The sequence below is a fragment of the Anopheles arabiensis genome, chromosome 2 (genome assembly GCF_016920715.1).
Source record: "Anopheles arabiensis isolate DONGOLA chromosome 2, AaraD3, whole genome shotgun sequence".
Lineage (NCBI taxonomy): Eukaryota > Metazoa > Arthropoda > Insecta > Diptera > Culicidae > Anopheles > Anopheles arabiensis.
This window is the reverse complement of record NC_053517.1, coordinates 16,527,971-16,549,909: the sequence shown is the minus strand read 5'-3', so window position 1 is coordinate 16,549,909 and position 21,939 is coordinate 16,527,971. Positions and strand designations below refer to the sequence as shown.

The 21,939-nt window shown below is 43.8% G+C and overlaps 2 protein-coding genes across 3 annotated transcripts; one reads left to right on the top strand and one right to left on the bottom strand.

Moving 5' to 3' along the window:
• Positions 1–91: 91 nt before the first annotated feature.
• Positions 92–2,114, bottom strand: LOC120896215 (LSM12 homolog A). The gene is made up of 5 exons (XM_040300186.1): positions 1,827–2,114; positions 1,306–1,439; positions 948–1,067; positions 611–727; positions 92–519 (listed from the first exon to the last, which is right to left on the bottom strand). The coding sequence occupies exons 1-5, from the start codon at positions 1,948–1,950 to the stop codon at positions 448–450; spliced, it is 567 nt and encodes a 188-aa protein (XP_040156120.1). The 5' UTR covers positions 1,951–2,114; the 3' UTR covers positions 92–447.
• An 853-nt stretch (positions 2,115–2,967) lies between these two features.
• Positions 2,968–6,823, top strand: LOC120895308 (A-kinase anchor protein 1, mitochondrial). Of its 2 annotated transcripts, none has more exons than XM_040298535.1 (5): positions 2,968–3,141; positions 3,257–4,464; positions 4,605–4,992; positions 5,103–5,245; positions 5,967–6,823. In XM_040298535.1, the coding sequence occupies exons 2-5, from the start codon at positions 3,325–3,327 to the stop codon at positions 6,024–6,026; spliced, it is 1,731 nt and encodes a 576-aa protein (XP_040154469.1). In that variant the 5' UTR covers positions 2,968–3,141; positions 3,257–3,324; the 3' UTR covers positions 6,027–6,823. The 2 variants fall into 2 exon arrangements, with proteins under 2 accessions (XP_040154469.1, XP_040154468.1); XM_040298534.1 differs by having other exon boundaries at positions 2,969–3,141; positions 3,284–4,464.
• The last annotated feature ends 15,116 nt before the right edge of the window (positions 6,824–21,939 follow it).

Genomic DNA, 21,939 nt, shown 5'->3' with positions numbered 1-21,939 from the left:
CGACGCGTTTTTCGGAGCTGAGAACCGATAGGCTTCCGGGAAATGCCCGTAAAGACTCTATCGTATCGTAAATTGCATAGGAAAAATTACCTTTTTTTGTTGTTTTCGTGTGATTTTACTCATTCTATTCTTCTCTAACCGCCTAACCAAATCCAGCCATCAGCCTAGCCGTCCAAAACCCCCTTCGCCACAACCGCACCCATCCCCATCATCACCGCAAACACACTGGACCGGAGCACACCGTTCCCCGTGGGGAGAGTGTGGTAGTTGGTACCGCGCCACAAACAAAAAGAAGAAACGAAACACACACACCCACATTCAGCACACGCGGTACAAACTCTCTCCTCGGGGCTGTTCGGTGGGGTCCGATCATCACCATTCACGCCCGTCGCGACGTCCGCCGTCGTACCCACGGTGTCTCTCGCTCCATCCGGCGCGTGGAGAGAATCAGTTGGCAGCTATGTCCGCTGCCGATGTGCTTTGATTTATGTTGGCTTGATCGTTTTCGTGCTTTTCCACCTGTAACGGGGGGGGAGGGAAGGTTAAATGAGTGGCGTGAGAACTAAGAACTGTGTGGAGGGCTGGAGGGTGTGGAGGAGGAAACACTTACGATTTTCTTCACGTAGCTCAGCTGCCGTTGGTCGGAACTGTTCACGTTGTCTACTTTGTATGGAGGTGTTATCGTTACGTCTTTGCACACCACAATGTTTGGACCGGACCAGGTGACCTACAAAACCGAAAAGGACAAAACAGACACAACAGTTTCAGAAGGAGGCCACTCTTAATGCAAATATGTTGTTAATTAGTAGAAACCTAGCTTAGCGGCTATCCGTCCGATGGCACAGTGTTCGCAGCAAGAACGTGAAGAAGCTTTGTCGCTCTCTTGCCAGTTTTGAGTGCGAACTTACCAATTTCATGCAAAGAGTAATATTTGCTCGCCCTCTTACCTGTTTGATCGTGCGTGCAATAGCCATGTAAAGGTTCTGACCCTCGGGACTGACACCGGCGGAAAGCGCGGATATCTGAAGCCGTTTCTGTTCCACCTGATTCCTGGCGCGGGTGCTCAACTGAAAGCGAAACAGGGAAGCGATACGGAACTTTAGCAAACGTGCACCGAGAAAGAGATGGAGAAGAACGAAAAAACGCGCGACAAAGGCACCGCAGGCAAGTGTTTGCGGGGTGCGGTTTGCATTGCAATGAAGGGTTGCAAGTGGTGGCTCCCGTTTTCCACGGGGGGAAGCAAGCAGCCTGGTAACGGCTCTGGACATTGATTGTAGGGCGGTCCACAGTGCCGGTCATACTTACGCGCTCGAGGTTTAGCGATAGTGGCTGCTCCGGAACTATGCAGACTTCCTTTTTCACCTGCACATCGCTGCACATTGCCAGATTGACGATGTAGACGTCGTTCAGTTTTGCTGATTTACTTGCCGACGGACATTCTGTTGATGGGGAGAGAAAGAGTTGGCGGGGGTAGGGGGGAGAGAAAGCTAGTTAAGGAAAACCCGTTGCGGGAGAGCGCGAAAAACATAACACCGGAACCATCGCCTCACTGGCCCACGGCAGCAGCAGTAGTAGCAGGGGCTTACAGGGGCCAGCAAACCTTGGGAACATAAACAAAATAAATCGTAATCACACGCAATCCATTCGAGATTCGATCACACCGAGTTGCAGGCATCAAAACTCGACCAACAACACCACCAGCACCGGATGATGCTGGCGGGCATGATGCGATGTGCTGCTGCTGCTGCTGCTGTGTTGCTTTCTGCCCCATCCAGCGCCATTTGCGGAATGGGGGTTTACTTTCACGCCACTTTGGAAAAGGATACTTAGTATGAGCATTTTCGTTTGCTGGTCGAACGCCAACACCTCGCCCTCGATGTTGGCATTGTAGCAGGTCGTACACTCCACCGTGCTGCCGATGGAGAAGCAGTCCTGTACCAGACCAGCCATTACGCGACACGGTGTTTTTGTATTTTCGTTCGAGCCGCTGCGTTTAGTATTCTGCTTCCCACTGCCTGGTCGTTTCGCACTGGCTTAGCTTTCTCAATCGTTCATTTATTATTATCAAAATGACAGAATTGCAGTTTTCTCCACAACATGACGTTTGGGCCAATGGGGAGAAACGCGAGCTAGCGCGTGCGAGAGGCTGCGTCATGGACCGGGCGGCCTTTTTGTCTGCGGGCCGCCATGTTGGATTTGCTGAATGATCCGTTCAGCAGTTTTCTGGTGGTTCCAGGGAGAAATTTCAACTTCATTGCTGATAAGGCCGCTCTTTAGGGTTTCTCGATGGATGCAAAACGAACATCTTGAAGTTACGAAATTATTCACGACGTTTTTTTTTTTATTTGTGAAGAACAATTGTTTTGAGCATATGGTCTACATGACCTAACCTTGCCCGCAGAAATCAACACTTTTATCATTCAATTTCGCAGTTGGATAGATTTTGTTTAAAGTTAATGCTACTTTTTCTACGCTTAAATAAGATTAAATCTGCTTATGTTGTTTCTTGCGTCCCTATAGTTTGGAAAAATGAATTACTTTTCCAAACAGACCAATCTGCATTGAATTCAAGAACGAAAACCATCTGGAACGTTCGTTCGGTGGCTAATCGCTAAACAAAACCGACTGCAGCACAAATCCAACATTCACAGTACGTTTAAAATCACCTCCTGACTTCCTTTTCTTTACGAACTGAGCATAGAAAAATCAACAAACACTTCCAAGGACAATCAATTCACAGGAACAGGAAGGATAGAAATTTGTACTAAAACTTTAGCACAGCAAAGCAGCCAGCAATTGCTGAGCACAAATCCCGCTGGGCAAAAACCGGTTTTGGCCTGAGGCCACCGTTTATAGCCACGGGTTAGCGGGCCCTCCCGTTTCCTCCCGAGTAAAAAGAACGCTCGAACTAGGGCACGTAAACAGACGCCAATGTGTCAGTCGGTTTTGGCAGGTAGAAAAATGCATGCGGCAGCAATCTTCGCAAAGAGAACGGGCAGCCGGTGTTCGAGATCGCCATGTTTGTATTAGCCAACATAAAACTCAATACACGTGTGCGTTGGTCGCCAGACTAAAGTGTGAATAAAATAGGAAATTCTTCAAATTTTCACCCAAATACAGTTTCTAACGCTGAGCGCTAAGGTGAGTGTTGGCCGTGGCCTATTATCCGGCGGGGGCCGCCGGTATTTCGCGAGATTTTTCCCATTTCGCCGGGTTGCGCGAGCTACGGCGCGGCGAACCACATGTATATGTATAGAGCTTTTGAAATTCCGCATCATTTCAGTGCCGCATTGCAAAAGCAGCCCCCCATCCCCTCAGTTCAGAATGATTGCCGGTCGTCCACTGTTGCTACTGTCGCTGCCAAGTCTCGCTATAATTGTGGGGCTGGTTTGGTACCGCCGCAAGTTTAAGCCGGACGCAGGCGATCGGGGCGGAGAAAAAAGCAAAGAATGTGAAAGTACGATCTTGTCGCGCGGTGTCAGCAGCACGCTGGCAGAGCATGAGCCGGACATGCGACAGAGCTCGTCGCTGCCGATACAGCAACAGGCGGGCGGCGGTGGTAATGGTGCGGAAAACTGGGATAACTGTTCGGGCTCGGGTCATTCGTCGGCCGGGTCGTCGCGCTCGGCCCCGATAGACATCGTGCCGAACAAGAGCCCGTCCAAGGACGACCTGTTGGGCCGGTCGCACCTGCTCGAGCACGACAACGAGGAGCTGAGCTTCAGCCCGTCGATCGATTTGCCCGGCTCGGTCGTGTCGCGCTACCCGCAGAATCTGCGCAAGTTCAACCAAATGATGGAACCGACCAAGGAGCCGGTCGTGATCCGGCCGACCAAGGCGGCATCGCTGCAGAGCGGCCACTTCCGGGTGCCGGACGAGAACGGGAACGCTAACATCGCCACGCCGGTCTCGCCCCGCTCACCCAAGAAACAATCACCCCAGCCAAAGCCATACGCCGCTGCTACGGAGAGCGATCGGTTGAACGGAAACTGCGTGCCGGAGCCGGACGCCGCAACGATCGATGACGTATTTGACCCCAAGCCGGAATCGTTCGATGAGCGGAACGAACAGACGGGCAGCCCGCCGCTCAGCATCTGCAGCGTGCGCTCCGAGGATTCGGGCAAGGGTTCGAGCCCGCCCCACTCGGTCGGCCCGTCCGTCACGACGTACGAGTTCCTGGTGCCCGCGTTCCTGGTGGCCGGCATGCTCGGCAAGCAGGGCACGTTCGTGAAGCAGATCAAGCAGAAAACCGGCGCTAACGTCATCATCAAGCGCAACCCGGACACACACAACAGCAAGATCTGCACGCTCGAAGGCTCGCAGCAGGAAATTCAGGACGCGCTAGCGGTGATTCGCAAGAAGTTCCCGCAGAAACGGTTTCCCGGCCTGACCCTGCAGCGGATTGAGATTAGCCGCGTCGAAACGGTCATACCGCTGTCGCTGATGAATGACACGTGTTCGAGCGTAAGTGTTTGCGATTGCGATTCGATTCGCTGCCCTGTTATCGCTCGCTTTTGGGCAGCAGGTGGTGCCACCCGCTGCCACCGGTATGACCTGTTGCTTCATCCTTCCCGTTCCATTTCTTCCGCTTCGTACCATTTCAGCTGCCGCTGGTGGAGGGAATCAACAATGACGTCGCCGTTAGCTGCATCATCAACGTGGGCCACCTGTTCGTGCACCAGCCGCTGCACCCCACCCACCTGACCCTGAACAGCATGCAGAACTCACTGAATCAAAGCTACACCCAGAGCGAGGCCCCCGCCCTGCCCGAGATCGTGCCGAATGCGGTCTGCGTCGCGTTCGTCGCGGGCAGCTGGTACCGGGCGCAAGTCGTACAGAACGTCACGGAAAGCAATTTGGTTTTAGTGAAATACCTGGACTACGGTGGCTACTCGATGCTGCCCCCACAGAACCTTCGTCAAATCAGAACAGATTTCATCTCCGTACCGTTCCAATCGATAGAGTGTGTGCTATCCAACATTCAGCCGATTGGTAAGTCGTTTTGGGCAGCCGGACGAAATGTTCCAAAACAGGCCGTGTGGCTACATTGCTGCTGCTTGCTACTACTAACCACTACCCTACTATTCGCCGTTTCTTTTCAGATGAAAGCCAAAACACCTGGTCGGAGGAAGCCACCGAGCTGTTCCGTAGGTTAACAAGCAATGCTATCATGCAAGCACAAGTAGCGGGATATACTGCCGAGGGTATTCCGGAAATTTATCTATTCTCTTCAATAGCAAAAGATGTAAGTATTGGACCGTACAGTTAAGCCACTTGCAGCGATTAGTGTTGTTTTCGTTGTCCTTTTATTTTGCGTCACAAAACAAACCAACCATCTGATTGATTTTAAATTCGTTCGCGCTCCATGCAAATGTACTGCTAATGATGTGTAAATTATGAAAGCGTCCATGTTTTCTTCTTTTTAACCTTTAAATTGAAACAATTTCCCTTCTACTGTAGCTTATCAAAATTTAGTTCAGCAGTAGATGTTTATAGCTGCGGTTAGATTGGCGCCCTTATCTTGCCGACCACTTCTTCGGCTTTGAACGGGAGGTGGGAACCGGTGGGTCTTTGTGTCGTCGTCGGCGTTGTTGCGGAAACTAAGCGATAACGCGTTTGATAATGAACTATTTTGTGTTTTGTTTTTTTTTCCTCTCCAAGTGCGGCTGTGTTCGTGGCACACTGATGCAGCAGATTCGAATGTTTTTAAATAATTGTTTGGTGTTTGTGTGTGTGTTTAAAAAAAAAACACATTTTTATCGTTGGGTTTCATTGACGAATTTGAATTTTCGAATTGATTTTCTTAAATGATTTTGAAATGATTTAATATTTTTGTATTTGGATGCTGTTGTTTTTTTTTATTTTGTTGTATTTATTATGTATTTCTTTCTCTATCTCACTGCAACTAGCGCAAGCTCTAACCATTGTAACGATTTTTCTCCCCTTTCCTTTTTCCTTTTTTTCAGAACGTAGTTTTCATTAATCAAGAAATGGTTGCACGCGGATACGCCAGATGGATTGACTGAATTGTATGTACGCAAAGTAGGTGAACAAATTATTAACAAATTTAAAAATGCATATTATAAGGAGAAAAGAAACAGTGAGATTGAAGATAGTGAGCTCGTGCTACGGAAAGCATGATAAATGGAAAGCTAAAACGGGGGAGACTGAGCGAGGCGCAGTACTGCCAACGGTGTCAGCGGACGGGTGCAGCCCGGTTTGCTGGTGGTGATATTAAGGGCGCGGGAAAGGACGTGGATATGGAAATGCATCGATGCAACGGGCAATGGCGGACAATTGGGAGGCACCACCCCGTACCTCACAGCATTTCGGACAACACTTAACAACTAAAACTACCGCCCGGCTAGGCTTCCGGTTCACTCTCACCCTTCTCTCCCGCACACGCACGCTCTACTACATTAGTATCCATTTTTGGGTATGCTGCACCGGAACCAAACATAACAGCTCTCGTGCGCGTGTACTCATCCAACGGTTCTCCTTTTGTTTCGCGTCCCACACCTGCCACCAACAACGACGCTCCCCGCGTGTTCTGTTGACCATCATCATCGTCATCACTGTGTCATGGCACCCGAGAAGAAGCTCCCTATCATTCATGTTCATTACTACATCCTTCCTCGTTACTGTTACAATGATTAAAACGAAGAAAACTTGTGAATACTACGTTTAAAAGAAAACCATAAGAATGCGAAATCCCGTCGTTCAAGTTTTTTTTTTGTCTTCACTTATAATTGCAGCTAAGGCAATTTATTATTTTAGTTATTTTTAATAAGGGTATTTATGAAATAAATTCAACAAAATTAAATTGATCTTACGTTTGCGCTGTTAGCGCTGTATGTTATGTACGTGTGCGATACAACCAGGAAAGAAAAGCTACACGCGGGGAGCTGTGAATCATCGAAAGAAAATTCTCTTTCCCCAAACACGCCATGATGGTGAGCTCTTTGACCAGTGGGCAGGAGCAGCAGCATCAGCAGCAATAGAAGAAAAGGGGACCGTTTAAGCTGTTAACTCAATACGGTTCTGTCGTCTCACTGGTGATGGTGGTTTCGTTACGCAGATACAGTTCTAAATTTAGTAACGGCTCCGCATTAATTAGGCCAAATTCGAGGTGCCGTTCGACGCCTGTGCAATACAGTTGCTTATTTTAAGCGTCAAACAGCGAATAACGAGACGACAATGAAGAGTCGGAGCGCGTACGTGGAAAGAGCCGGAGAGCTCGAATAAGGAGAGTGTCTTTAGTTTTCCCACACCGTATGCAGCATCGCTCCAAGCATTCCCGCACGCATTTAAACACTACGCACAGGAACGAGAAGTATCTTTTGCGCATTTTCTTTGGCGTGTGATAACATTCTGCTTTTGTTGTTTTTGCTGCACCTACCCTTTGTCAATCGAACGAATCGGTGGGGCGGCAACGACGACGCCGACGACGTAACGACGCGTTCAACTTTCAGAAAAGTAGTTTGGCGTGTGTGTGTGTTGTGCATTACTTTCAAATCTTTAGAGAGCACAACACTACTGCTACGACACCGCCCTGCATCCGCTTGGCGCTCAGCGTGGCCGCGTGTTCAACTTTCGCCAAAGCCATTGCGTCTACACGTTGCGTTTTCGTTGCTATCGTTGCGCTGCTCCGAGCAGCAGCAGCAGGTTACGGCGAGGTTTGACCGGTTTGACGAAGATTATTGTTATGTTGTTGTGTATCGCTGGCTCTCTTTTAAATATTAATGGGTCAATGCAGTGTCGATATGAATCACGCACCGCGAATCGGCGCAGCGTGTGTGGGACTGTGAATGTGGACTACGGTAGCCGCCATTGATTGATCACCGCACGGTCCTGCCGGTCCTTTTTCGTGAAGGGGGTTTTACAGCTTCATGGTAGTGCATTTTTAATGTGCTTTGTATTGTACCGCGCTGGTAGTGTGTGAGGATAATAGCAATAACGGTTTTATGGCATGATGCTAAGAAAAGGTTTGAAGTATGCTCGTGTGCGATCGAACATCGGTTATTGGAGGCTACACTCTCTGTTCAATCGTGTTGTATGTAGCTATGAAATTCTAAAAAAATGTCAGTTCTTTCAACTAAGAATTTACAATTGTATGAATCGATTGGCTAAATTAATTCTATAAGAACTTCTTATTTGGCTCCTGGAATTGATCCTCGTTGGACACAGATTCCAGAAGATTAAATTTTTTTCACCCATGTATCTTTATTGGAAATGACAGTTGTCGTTTTCCTTCTGCTAACGAATGGGAAACTGGAATAAAGTTACAAAATTTACGCCTTGCGTTGCACATTCCAATGGATTTTCGCCATTCTGTTTTTACACATAGATTTCCATCATTCGGTTCCACGCCATTTTTTCAACCCGTTTCGGGATCCAAATTGGTTGCTTCACGCGTGCCTTTCTGTAAGCGCAGTAACTTATTACCTTCACTTGATCCTATTACTCTAATTGATTCATGATAATATTTATTTAAATGATATCAACTCGTTTCTTGAGATCTGTGTCAATACTTCTAGCATTTTTAAAATTTTGGATGATTTGGACAATAAACTCTAGATCCAAGTATCTGAACTTTGCCATTCGTGGTGTGATCTTAACAAGCTATGTTTATGCGTCGAAGAATGTTTTGTTATGTTCTTCACTTGTGCACGTCATCCTATTTTAACAAATTATTCAATCAATGGACAAATTTTACTACGGAAAACACAGGCACGCGACCTCTAGGCGTGATTCTAGATAGTAGGCTCTACTTTGCCGCACACCACGAGGAGACCATTCGACTAGCAAATAGAGCTATTGAGCTTATATTAAGGAAATGCTGACGAAATGAGACGGAGAAATGCTCAAGCACTCTTCATTGCTGGCGTGCTCTGCAGCAACATAGCCGCACCCCAGATACTGGAGAAATTAAATTTTAGCTTACACAGACCAACTTCTAGGCACAGGCAATTTTTAAGGCTAGAATTTAGCTACACACAGTATGGATCAAACGACCCCATAAAAGCAATGTCTCGCGTATTAAATAATCTATTCGTCCCTTTTGATTTTTAGTCAATTGAGGATGTTTTATTTATATGTTATGCTTCATTCCGCTATTTTTTTTATAATTTGTAACATAATACTTAAGGCACATGTTAAGCCAGCATGGCGGACATGATTTGTTATCATTAATAAACAATTAAACAATTGGCTTGTGTCCACCGCACACTATGAGGACATCTTTCAGGGATTTTGGAGTCCCGGAAAACGGACCGAGGACGAAGAAAATTTGATCCGATGCATTGAAAGTTTATTGGATTTACAAGCAAAAAGTACTGCGTTCACTCTAAGAAAGGATCAGCATTACAGGTGATCGGCATTCTGAATTTTAGTAGAAAGTATGAAGTATTGAACTAGACATGGCATGTCTTCCATATTATTCTGCGGGCAAGTGATCGAGCAGTGGACAAAGAATCTTGAATACGTAGATAAACGTGACAACGACCAAACTGACCAAACTGGTACCAGCAATGGCTCTACTAACAAACCTAGACCTACATAGACCAGTTACGAACATATAGATGCATTTTTTTAAATTGTCCAAGATTTCACCAAGAGTGTAGGTCAAAGATCGGCACTAACAGGAGCATGGAAGCTGAGTTGTGCGCATCCTTGGCTGTCAACCGGTCATTCTATAGCCGGAGGAAGCAGTTCACTTCTAAAAACCTGTTGCAACTGTCAAATCTATGTCACACCTTTATTTATTTAATTAATTAATTATTAATTTATTTATCTAAATAATCATATCACCTCTCCACCTATGGATTTACAGTATTTGACCTATAACTAAGGAGAGGAAGGAACGTAGCGAGATTAGACGGAATTATAGTAATGGAGTAATGGAGTTACGGAGTGGGAAGGGTAATACTGTTGCGTTGAAGGGAGTGGAAGCGGGAAGGTTCCTAGATCGTAGTCGAAAAGAAAAGAGAAAAAGAGTTCCTAGATCGTAGTCGATCGTAGTTCCCAGATCTGCCAAAACCCTCCTAGCCGCGTTTGAGAGGAAGAAGCTTAGATTTTGGCCCCGTATGTGGGGAAGGATAATGGTGAAGCCTATATAATGACAAGCTATACGAACTGTACGGCGATCTTACTGTTGTGCGGCTTATCAATCCCATCAGACTCCGTAAAGTTCTTTTAGGCCGTCCAAAAGGACAGAGAGGGCGTGGTAAGGACAAGTTGAGTTAGTAAGATGGCGTGGAGGTGTCCACCATTAAGACCGCGTTAACGGCTTTGGCAACAGTTGCGGACACTCCTGCAGCAGGTCAAGACCACAAAGCGGTTGTAGCGTTGAATAAGGCCTGGGTCTATGAAAATGTTGCCAACTCGTATGGACGATCCTGTCAAACTTATGTTGGGGGAACATTGTTGATGCAAGAGAAACGAATCAATTTAAAACATTTTTGTGAAAAAGGCTTGTATTTATGGCTTCCAGGAATAGAGAGAGCTATATTCTTCTACTTGCCGTAACGTCGTACGCGGACATACAGGCCTGTACAGGCTTGCAAGACTTATCAAGCACCACGCAGCTGGATATTTATTGTTTTAAAGTAAAACTTAAAACAGCCATCGCTACATTTAGTATGCTATAGTAAATGCGCTGCTAGAGATGTTGTCAATGGATAATGATCTATCCCTGCAGGTTGTTCGATATTACTACCATACCAATCCGAGGTGATAACTGTCTTTTAATTTAACAAAAAACAACTTTGATACTTAAAGAAAACTGTCATTGCAGTCCACGAACGGATGGAAGCCTTTTATCGAAGGCTCATCCTCATTTGGGGTTTTTCGAAAAAGCCGCCCTTTGCCGTGCCGCTACACTCCAGTGCACCTCCGGTTCTGCGTCGACACCGTTTCCGGGGCATTCTTTTGTCTTATTAGTATATTTTAAAAATTTATGCATGTTGCTAGCCTTCAGTGCAATTAATTATCCTGCGTGTGTGTGTGTATATGTGCTTCGTTCCATGAAGTCAGCTCGTTACGTGTTTTTTTTTGTTCTTTTTCTTTTCCGTCTTTTTCTATTGTATCGACAAACGCGAATGCATTATATAAGTAGTTTGTGGTTAAACATTATGTAAAACCATCTACATGCTAGGTTTAATATACACAACAAAACATACACAGACACACACTCACAGCACCAAAAAAAAACCCAAAAATCGACCAAAACGTCCAAAAAATACAACTACCCTTTCTGGGGGATGATGGCATGTACCGATATTTCACCGACCTCGTCACTGCGGCCACCCATGCAACCTTCCCCCCTTTGTTCGCCCTGCTGATGGATTTTGTCCACCGATTTGCAGGTGTGACTGCAGGGAGCATCCGCTCTTCTTAACCTCACTCCCCTCTTCCTCCTCTCCCTCCCTTCACCTTGGGATGGGATCGGTGCAGCGTGTCACGCCCGGTTATATGTGAGTGCAATAAAACATATAAAGTATTTGCCCGATACTAACCAAACATAATCTGCGCCGCCCGGTCGGAAGGGAACACCATCCACCTTCACCTCCACCGCACGATAATACCCACCCCCCTCCCCCGTATGGTGTCATAAGTGAAGCATTTTATTATATCCTAGATCAGGGACACGGGAGAGACCACCCTCATACCCATTCCCAAAAACAAAACAAAAAAAAAAAGAAGGAAGCAAAACCAAACCCATCGCAACAAAACCAAAAAAAAAATTTGACAAAAATGCAGTGGGACGCGAAACAAAAAAAGACGCCACGCGAACCAATCGAAAGTGTGCAGCAGTAAAATAATAAGAATTAATTATCGCCGAAACAACAAAAGCAAAATAATTATGCACTTTTGCAGCGGGCTTCCCATACCTTCCCGTGACAGTCTCTCTCTCTTTCTCTCTCCATCCCCCTATTGCACTAGTTCTCTCCCCCCCAACTCCCTTTACTATTGGGATTTAAAATGAGCTCTCTCGAAATGAGGCTATCAACAAGGACAAGGGAAGGAGCGGGAGACACGGTCAGGAGGTAGGGCTGTTGATATGCAAAATGAGAAACGCGTCACGCATATGTCCAGTAGCAGCCCTCAGCAGTGTCCCGTTTCGTCTGATTATTGGTGGCCTGGCCAGAAGCCACCCGTACTCGTACTCGTTGCCCGGACAGCGACCAATTTTCGGACAGTAAATAGAGCTGGATGGTGTAAATAATTATTTTTAACTATTGTTTGGCTTGCTGGCTGCAACCAGCATATTTCAGCGTGCCATTGCAACTACGGGGGTTGGGAGTGGTAGGTAAGCTTATTTCCCCAGCAACTCCAGCCAAGTCGGTGCAATTTGATTGCTCTTAACACAAGATCTGAATCTGCCTTTACCAGTGCGCTGCTGTGGTAAAGTTTTTGGGAAGGTATTGGAAGAGAGTGTATCTTAGTAGAGCATCGCTTTGTTACTTCCCAGTGAAAGCCAAATCCATGAAAGGTACGTTTTGCATCGTTTTGCATTGAGCAAAACCCCCCTCTCAACAAACATAATAATCATGATACTATCCGCTTTGTGGGTTTCATTTTTTTCTGGTTGTTTCTACCCACTTCGGTAAGGGTAATAAGCAAAAAATGTATGCACATAATAATATATAAAACAACGAAAAACACACACAAAAAAAAACACAATCACATATAATTCAAAACTGACCAATCTGAGCTCGCCCTGGCAACAACAATCGTATTGATTTTGGAGCAGCTTGAACAAAGTTAAAATACAAAAAAAAAACGAAACAAACTGATTTAAAAAAAATGCACTGCAATTGACAATATTTGTCATTTTTGATATCCACTTACTCTTTCTCCTTTCTCTCTCGCTCTCTCTCTCTCTCTCTCTCTCTCTCTTTTTGTACGGTACGGAACAAATTTTGATGCGTTGAATTATTTTCTTTCAAATGAATTATTATTATCTCGCTTGGTTGTACGTGATGTGCGAGAAAACAGCGCGAAACGACTGTGGGTGAGGAAGAGACGTTTTGTGCGCCGTTTAAAATCCTTTTCGAACTATTCCGCAATGAGTGTTGTTAATGTACAATATTTTAAGCAATGGTTTAGAGATCCTGATCCTGAGATCACTGATGCTTAACTACTTGCCAGTGGGTTTGAAGTACTCCTTGGTGGGAGCTTTTACTATTCATACCGATGGTCACGCGGTTGGGTGCCATTTTTGCACGACCGACTAGTATTGATTAAGATAATTTGCATTTTTTTATTTACACGCAACTATTTTCGCTAAGAAAAATTCATTTGTACTTAGTTTGATGTAGTCCGTACAGAATACTTATCGTATTTAAAAGGCGGACAAAAACCAATAATATATTTGTTTATACTATTTTGGTGCATGCATGACAGCATAACTCTCTCAGTGAAGGCCAAAATCAGCCTTATTTTGGAATTTAGTTTAATGACAAAGATTTCTGGATCGTTTTGGCTCTTAGATTGGAAAGAAACGGAAAGAGAAAGCTGTTTTGATGGAGGAGCCAATGGGGATAGTGAATAATGCTTAGGCTGCCTGCTGTAGATGAAGTCAATACATTATACCCAGTCAAAAAAGTTGTTATAGTTGATCTTTAATTTAGATTCTTTGATAAGAAATGTCCCGCCGGTCCCGTGGTACATTCGTCAGCTTGAACGACTAAACAACATGCCAATCGTGGGTTGAAGCCTAGTATGGACCTGTACCGTCCATCCGTAGCAAGGACTATATCTAGCTGCGTGGTACTGAATAAGTCCCAAGAACCTCTACAGGCTGGCATGTCCGCGAAGAACGTTACACCTAATAGTAGAAGATAAGAGATGTTCAAATGAATGCTAAGAGAGAGAGAGAGAGTGGAACATTAAAATGTGCTGTTGTATCCATTATGGATCTCGGAATGGCGCAGTATATTGTTTTTTAGGGTACATTACATCCTAAAACGCTTAACATATTCACATCATAAGCGCAAAATAGTTAGAATGAGGCCGTACAGTTGAGGGAAGTACAGTTTGTGCAATAAAGAGTCAATAAGAGTCAGCAAATAAGCCGGTCTCATGGAAACAGTCGTCAACTCGTACGACTTAACAACATGCCTGGCATCGGTTCAAGCCCCAACTAGACCGTGCCTTCATACGTAGCACTGACTATCCTGCTATCCTGCTATGGGGGTAATCTAAAGTCACTGAAAGCCAAGCCCACAAGTAGTGGTACAGGCAGGCCTTGACCGACAACGGTTGTTGAGCCAAAAGAAGAAGAAGAAGAAGAAGAGTGAGGAAACTGATATACCATGTATCAAATTATATGCTGCCTAGATGGCTAGAAGAACTGTCAACTATCGGCATGCGGCTGACGAACAGTGCTTTACCGATCACTGGTCTAATGAAACACCAAATTCATGGTAGCTAGACTGACCAGGCAGAGTTGATAAAAACGGGACAAAAAAAAAACACGAAACTACGGAATGTTCTAAGAAGATAAGAATTCGGATAACATTTTTCTTTACTTTGAATACAATACACAGTTACTTCGAAGTTGAATGTTTATTTTCTACGCCGAACACTTAAATAGGTGAACTAGAAACTTCAGAGTATTTTTTTAAATACAGAGTGATTGTTTAATTTTTTTCGTAAAACGTTTCGTAACATTGAAATACTTCTGAACTACCGAATCTAACCAACTGCCGAACAACTTATTTCAACTGGATCAGTACTGACAGGATGAAGGTACATTACATATACGCTGTGATCGCTCTCTCAGCGGCTCTAGCTCTCGCGGTGGTGGTGTTTTGCTAGCCGTTTCTAACGCATACGAGTCGATAGAATTACCTTCCCGTGATCGTTCTCTCGAGTATATTTGTGTGCGCGTCGCCTGTAATAACGCACATCTGTACGTCATGGTAGTATACATTCCACCGCAGCTTAGCTCCGAGATATCGACTCTTCGCTCTCTACATGATTGTATCAGCAGCTTCACTCTCACACTGAAGCCTTCGGATCTGCTGTTTGTTATTGGCGATTTCAATCAGCCTAGCATAAGCTGGTCCACAGCTGATCCTTCGTCCTCGCCAGCATACTCATCAATCACGCACTATGAACCAACTGCGCGCTCACTGGCCAACAACACCTTTGTGGATGGATTTAAATTTAACGGATTAGTGCAACTTAATCACATCAATAATTCGCACGGACGCATGCTTGACCTGCTCTACGCTAACAATGCTGCAGCTAAATTTTGTTCGCCTGTCTTTCCAAGTGTTGTTCCGCTTGTACCTCTTGACTCCTACCATCCGGCGTTAGACTTCAATATACGTATTAACTCGTCGACCCGACGCAATTCGACGACTCGACAAAACTCGACGACAACCGCATTTTATCGTTATAACTTTGCTAAAGCTGACTATGTGAAACTGAACGACATGATATCAATGTTTAACAATAGCTTTCATTGTTCCAATTTTATTTCACTTGACGAAGCAGTATGTTCATTCTCGTCCTTCATGCTGCAAGCCTTTGTTGTATGCGTCCCAGTTCAGCGTCCTAAACCTAACCCCCCCTGGGCGGACCGCACACTCAAACGACTCAAACGTGTAAAAAGAGCTGCTTATCGTCACTACCAAACGCGCCGCTGCCAAAGATCTCGCTCGATCTACTTTGACTCGCACTCTTTATACTGCAGCTATAACAGGTTTCGATATCGCAGATATTTGAGTAAAATTCAACGTAACCTCTGCAGGTGGCCTGACTCGTTTTGGCGCTTCTACAACAGCAAAACAAAATCCACGCATACACCGAAATCCATTACGTACAAAGGAGCAACAAGTGCCAACACTAATGAAATGTGCAATCTCTTCGCGGATCGCTTCGCAGATTGCTTTTCACCGGCCATGAATGATACCGATACCATTGATGCTGCTCTCGTCAACACTCCGGCTGGAGCAATTAACATGAGCACTCCTTTCATCGACAGTGAGATCGTTTTATCTGCCCTAGCGCAACTAAAGCCTTCCTTCGCTCCTGGACCCGACGGAATTCCTTCTACCGTGCTGAAACGCTGTCAAACGACAGTAGCACCTATCCTTGCAAAATTGTTCAATGCATCGCTAGCCAATGGCTACTTTCCCAAAGCATGGAGGAAATCTTGGATGGTTCCTATTTACAAAAAGGGCGACAGGACAGATGCCATCAACTACCGGGGTATTACATCCTTGTGTGCCATTGCCAAGGTGTTCGAACTAGTGATATACAAAAATCTGCTACATGCATGCCGCAGCTACCTAAGTCCGTATCAACATGGATTCGTGCCAAAAAAGTCGACTACCACGAACCTGGTTGAATTTGTAACCTATTGCACTAGTCAAATTGATGCCGGAGCTCAAGTCGATGCAATTTATACAGATCTAAAAGCAGCATTCGACTCTCTTCCGCACGCAATTCTTCTCGCTAAACTCGATAAGCTAGGAGTTCCCAGCCCGCTCGTACAGTGGCTTAAGTCGTACCTAATTAATCGCACATACATCGTGAAAATTGAAAAGCACATGTCCAAAGAAATAGTCAGCAGCTCGGGTGTGCCACAAGGAAGCAACATTGGCCCGCTTCTCTTCATATTGTTTATCAACGATGTTACCCTCGCTTTACCTCCCGACAGTATCAGTCTGTTTGCCGACGACGCAAAAATTTTTGCGCCTATTAACAACACAGGTGATTGTACATTCCTGCAAGACTGCATCGAAATTTTCTGTTCGTGGTGCAAGCGTAATGGACTGACTATCTGCATCGAGAAATGCTACTGTGTGTCTTTTAGTCGATGCAGGAGCCCAGTGACTGGGACCTACTTCATGGACGGCACTGCAGTTAATCGACAGAATCATGCCAAAGACCTGGGCGTTCTGCTTGACTCTAGTTTGAACTTTAAACAGCATATCGATGACGTTGTAGCCAGAGGAAATCAATTACTTGGCGTGGTTATCCGGACAACTAATGAATTCCGCAACCCCATGTGCATCAAAGCTGTGTACAACTGTATCGTTCGTTCGGTTCTGGAATATTCGTGCGTAGTCTGGAGCCCAACTACCGCTTCTTCAATTGCTCGACTTGAGGCGATTCAACGTAAGCTCACGAGATATGCCCTACGCCTACTTCCCTGGCAGGATCGCAATAATCTTCCTCCGTATGCTGCGCGGTGCCGTCTTCTAGGCCTTGAACCTCTTTCGGTTAGAAGACGCAATGCACAGTGTTCTTTCATCGCTGGATTGCTAAATGGCTCTATCGACTCATCGCCATTGTTGCATCGAGTCGATATCTATGCACCATCCCGAACACTTATTTCATTCCTTCACCTCCATAACAATTTTTCTATAAAACCAATGTTGATTAGACCAGCATATTCAAAGGGGGAGAAGTTAAGAATTTTCACGCATACGACGGGACATTAACTTTTGGTTTAAAAAACGGGACTGTCTCGCTAAGCACGGAACGCCTGGTCGAACCTAGCAGTAGCGCGTTGTTTGTGATAACGTATAGTTTATGTACAGTTAACTATATTGACAGTAGTATAGTTTAACTGGGAATTTACAAATTATAGAGTACAGTAGTTATAGATTCACAGTAATGTTGCTTTTTTTTTCTTTTTCTGTCTGTACCATTAGTGAGCTTGGCTTTTAGTGACTTATAGGGTTTCTCTAGCCAGCTTAACATCGGAAGCGAATTTAAACCCGTAAAATACATTTCAACAATAACAATAGAAACTCGAATGATCAGTCATTGGTTGGTCGGTATACGCTCGAAATTCATTTGACAATGTTTTACGGATTGAAAAAGAAGCTTATAGTGAGAACTGGCTAAACTAAACACTGTTATATGATTACTCATAGCAGGATAGTCAGTCCTACATATGGAATCACGGTGATTTTGGGGGCTTCCACAAACCAAGCAAAAAACTGAAACTTTTTCTTTAGGTTTTCATTTGTCGTTTATGCTTTCCTCACACGGGAAGAATATGAGAGGCAGGGAAAAAAAGATTCAAAAAGAGTTTAAAATGTATTTCTAGGTAGATTTACGTGACTGATCGCTTCGCGATTATTTGCGGTTGTTGTATGAAAGTTATTATTGCATGCGATGTTGATCCCATGTTTGCATGAAATGATCTAATTCTAAATATTACTTGCGTACTGCACTTACATTAGGTGCATGCATCAAGTTAACTTCCCGATAAAAATTATAAAAAAGTATAATGTGTGTTTACAAACCTTTCAAAATTCCTTCCAGGAGTTTTCATCTAGCACTGTAGAATTTATACCTCTAGCTCAGGGGTCTCCAAACTACGGCCCGCGGGCCGCATGCGGCCCTCAATAGCCTTTAATGCGGCCCGCGATGACTGGGTGAAGGTTAAATTACATAGCTTTCTTTTCTGACTAACCAATCAAAAAGCTATTTTTTTAATTCTGGAAGACGAAAATCAAGATTCAATAAAAGAAAGCTCCAGAAATTTTATGTATTTTGCTAGTATTTTCTTATTAAAACAAGATTTGAACTTCCACCCATTCTAAAGGTAGCGTCAAAATGGTCCTCAACAAAGTTGATTGTGAAGCAATGCGGCCCGCGAACTGAAAAGTTTGGAGACCCCTGCTCTAGCTGCGTTTTTTATTTTTTTGACGGTCATCTTTACCATATCATGTTGTAAGTTATGTTTAGGTTTAATATATTCTTCTTATTTGGTACAGCGACTCTAGTCAGGTCTAGGGGCCTACCTTTTCCACAGCCTGCAGTGGGTTATCAGTGACTTATTAAATACTTGGACCCATGAAGCACTGTTGGTTAAGTCCTACGAATAGACGACTGTACTACGGAAACGGCTGCCATGAAACTTTAGAATTGTCCCATTAATAATGTATGTAAGCAAATAATGTGGTCTTTGGATACCTTGTAAATACAAGATATACTTATATTGATATATTAAAGTTAAATACTTAAGTTCCAGCTGCATTGATCCGCATTGATCTATCAACAAACAGTTGCAAAATATTCAGCTTTTCTATGTAATTTTAGCATTAATCGTGTTTAGCTTTCCTTTTATAACAAAAAAGTCCCGTCTTTAAACAAAAAAGGGAAAGTGTGACAATTTCCTACATGCACAGACGGTGCGTCATACGAAACCATTCTTCATTTCGCGGTCATTTGACTGCCTACCTCTTCCCTATCCCTTCCTTATTCCACCTGCAACACGTCTCGTCATTTGCGGAAAAGATTACAAAATTGCATTTTAGCACCAAATGGCTTTTGAATCATTGCCTTTGTCGTATGCTCTCACCGCAAGTAGGTCATACGGACAAATTAGACAGCTTTCGCACAATCATCGCCGGTTGTTAGTGGTTTGTTGTGGTTGATTTTTTGGCGCTGCTCCCGCCGGCGGTAACGACGTGCTCAGAATTACCGATCATTTGAGGCGCGTAGCGCGTTTGGGGAGCAATCTTTGCAAATAGTCTGCACATTTCTCCGGATGCCTGGATGTGCACGTTGTTGATGACAAAGCAAGCACTATAGGGGGTTTCCTACCAAATGATGGCACTGAATTGAAATCCGGCTTCGTTAAACAAGTTTTTTACCACATTTATTTATGACGGTATTTTGGTAGAAAAGCTTAAAGACTGAAAAGAATTGTTGAAGAAATTCGATATGCATATAGTACATCGATTTTCATTGTCTTCAATTTGAGTACTGAAACCCAACAATAGTTGAACCAAATCACCAAACCATGATTGCTATTTCGTCTTTTTATTCAGACGGAATGAAGAACTCGCTATTAATTTTCGAGCACATAGACATATGAAGGCAATTTGAACACAAAACTTGCAAATATTAGTATGATTGTAAAAATGTCCTAAGATCATGGGACTTCTTAACGTTGTTTCACTCTTTACTTAGATTTTGTGACGGTTTATCAAACAGATTTAAATAGTTTCTGCGGTTTACTTTAGCATTTGATTGAAAACAATTTAATCGTGGGTATTTTTGAAATATTTTAAAATTTGTACAAAATAACTACAAACACGGTCTAGTATTGTATCAGACTTTTAGCTTAATTTTTAATCAAAAAAGCATGCTAGGACCTACCTACCTACTTGTTAGGACACCAGTGTCTTATTTTAGTCAAACCATTCTTAATTCTATAACCGTACGTTAAATTATGCTGTTTCATTCATTTAAGCATCTAATATTTTGGGTACATTAACAATCTTAGCAATCTTACAAAAAATATAACGCACAAGAAAATCCTTCATCTATGGCTCAACAAAACTTGAGGGCTGAAGTCCTCAATACTCTTTATACTGTCGTAAATGATTCCATAGGTAATTAAATGCTCTTGGGGTTAGTATGATGCTATTGGTTTAGGTGAAAAGATCCCTTAGTTCGATTTTTTAGCTAGCTTAGCTTATATTACCCAGGTAGTAACGTAAAAACAGCACCTAATAGAATAATACAAGCTCAGATCAAACAAACGAGGGACTTGAGACTATGGAGTAAGCTTGGCAAGCAGTGTTCTAAAACTAACTCGATCGAACCGACAGCCTTCAGGGCTGTGTACACAATAGCCATCGGAAACGGTTCATGCTGCAAAATACATAATTCCAGCAGAATTGAACTGGCCGATCGCTGGTGGACGACGCCGTTTGGTACACAAGCATCTCGAGCACCCTGGCAGTAGCGCACATCGATGTGCCACACCTTTTTAAGATGTTTTTAATTTCAACGCCTGACAAACTGTCAATATGATGTACAGCATAAGCAAACCATTATATCACATAAATTACTCAAGCCTAAGTAAAGCAATAAATTAAACGTCTCATTTGCTGTGTCCTGTAAATATGGCCCAAGCAATGAAATACGTTAGATCATTGGGGACTAAGCGCAAACAAAATGTTTGCAATAAGTACACTTTTCATGATACTTGCATTTCTATAATCGTTGGTGGAGATAAATTCAGCTACATATTGTATTCAACATTCAAGATAGATACAATATAGCACAATATGGGCTGTCAGTCAAGTGAGGTAACAGCAACACACATTATCTCAACAAAAGCATTTACTAAATAATAAAGCGTTAACATAAATGCTCTCGCTATGAAGTATGAATAGAAAAGCTTTCAAATCTCACGTCACGAACACGCAACAAGATCAAACGATCATAAACAGGACAAGGTAGAAAAAAAACACACACACACATTGATAACATATTTCACATTCAATTAGTTGCAACGATTTGTCTTTCAGCCGGGCAACAATGCCATTACGGTGCGAAAGGTGTGAGTGTGTCACTAGCAATGGATACAACGCTCAAAATCAGTGCTCAATGTATCCGTTTCATTGAAACTGCTGTTTATTATCGCTGGCAGATGGAAAATTATGTTATGTAGAGCAGGGGTTTTTTGTTTGCCGGTTTTTGTCATAAACTCTTTGTGCTGGCTGGCATCGAGTTGTGTAGTGTAACGACGTTACGTACGCTACAATACCGACTGTTTATTGCTTAATCAACAATTAACAAATAGCGAATAGCTGTGCCAGTCACATTCCATTAGAACAACATATTCTCCACCGAACAATGTGAACCCGGCGAGCCGTCGCAGGATAGGATTTTTACCCAGCATGTTTTTTTCTTTTTTGTATTAAAAATTGGAAAAATCTACCTTTACATCTGTGCTGCTGTGTTGCAACTGGAGTGCATTTGATTGCATTTCGTGCAGCGTATCGTGCTGCCAGGTGGCTATCACTTTAAATTAGTTGTTTATATAAGACACGGTTAGTCCAATCATCGATATTGATATTGGAAAAGAGAATTCCGTTTTTACTCCGAATCGAATACGTTCGCCACTCGCGACGGTAGCGGGTAGGTTTTCGTTTAATTAAAATCCTT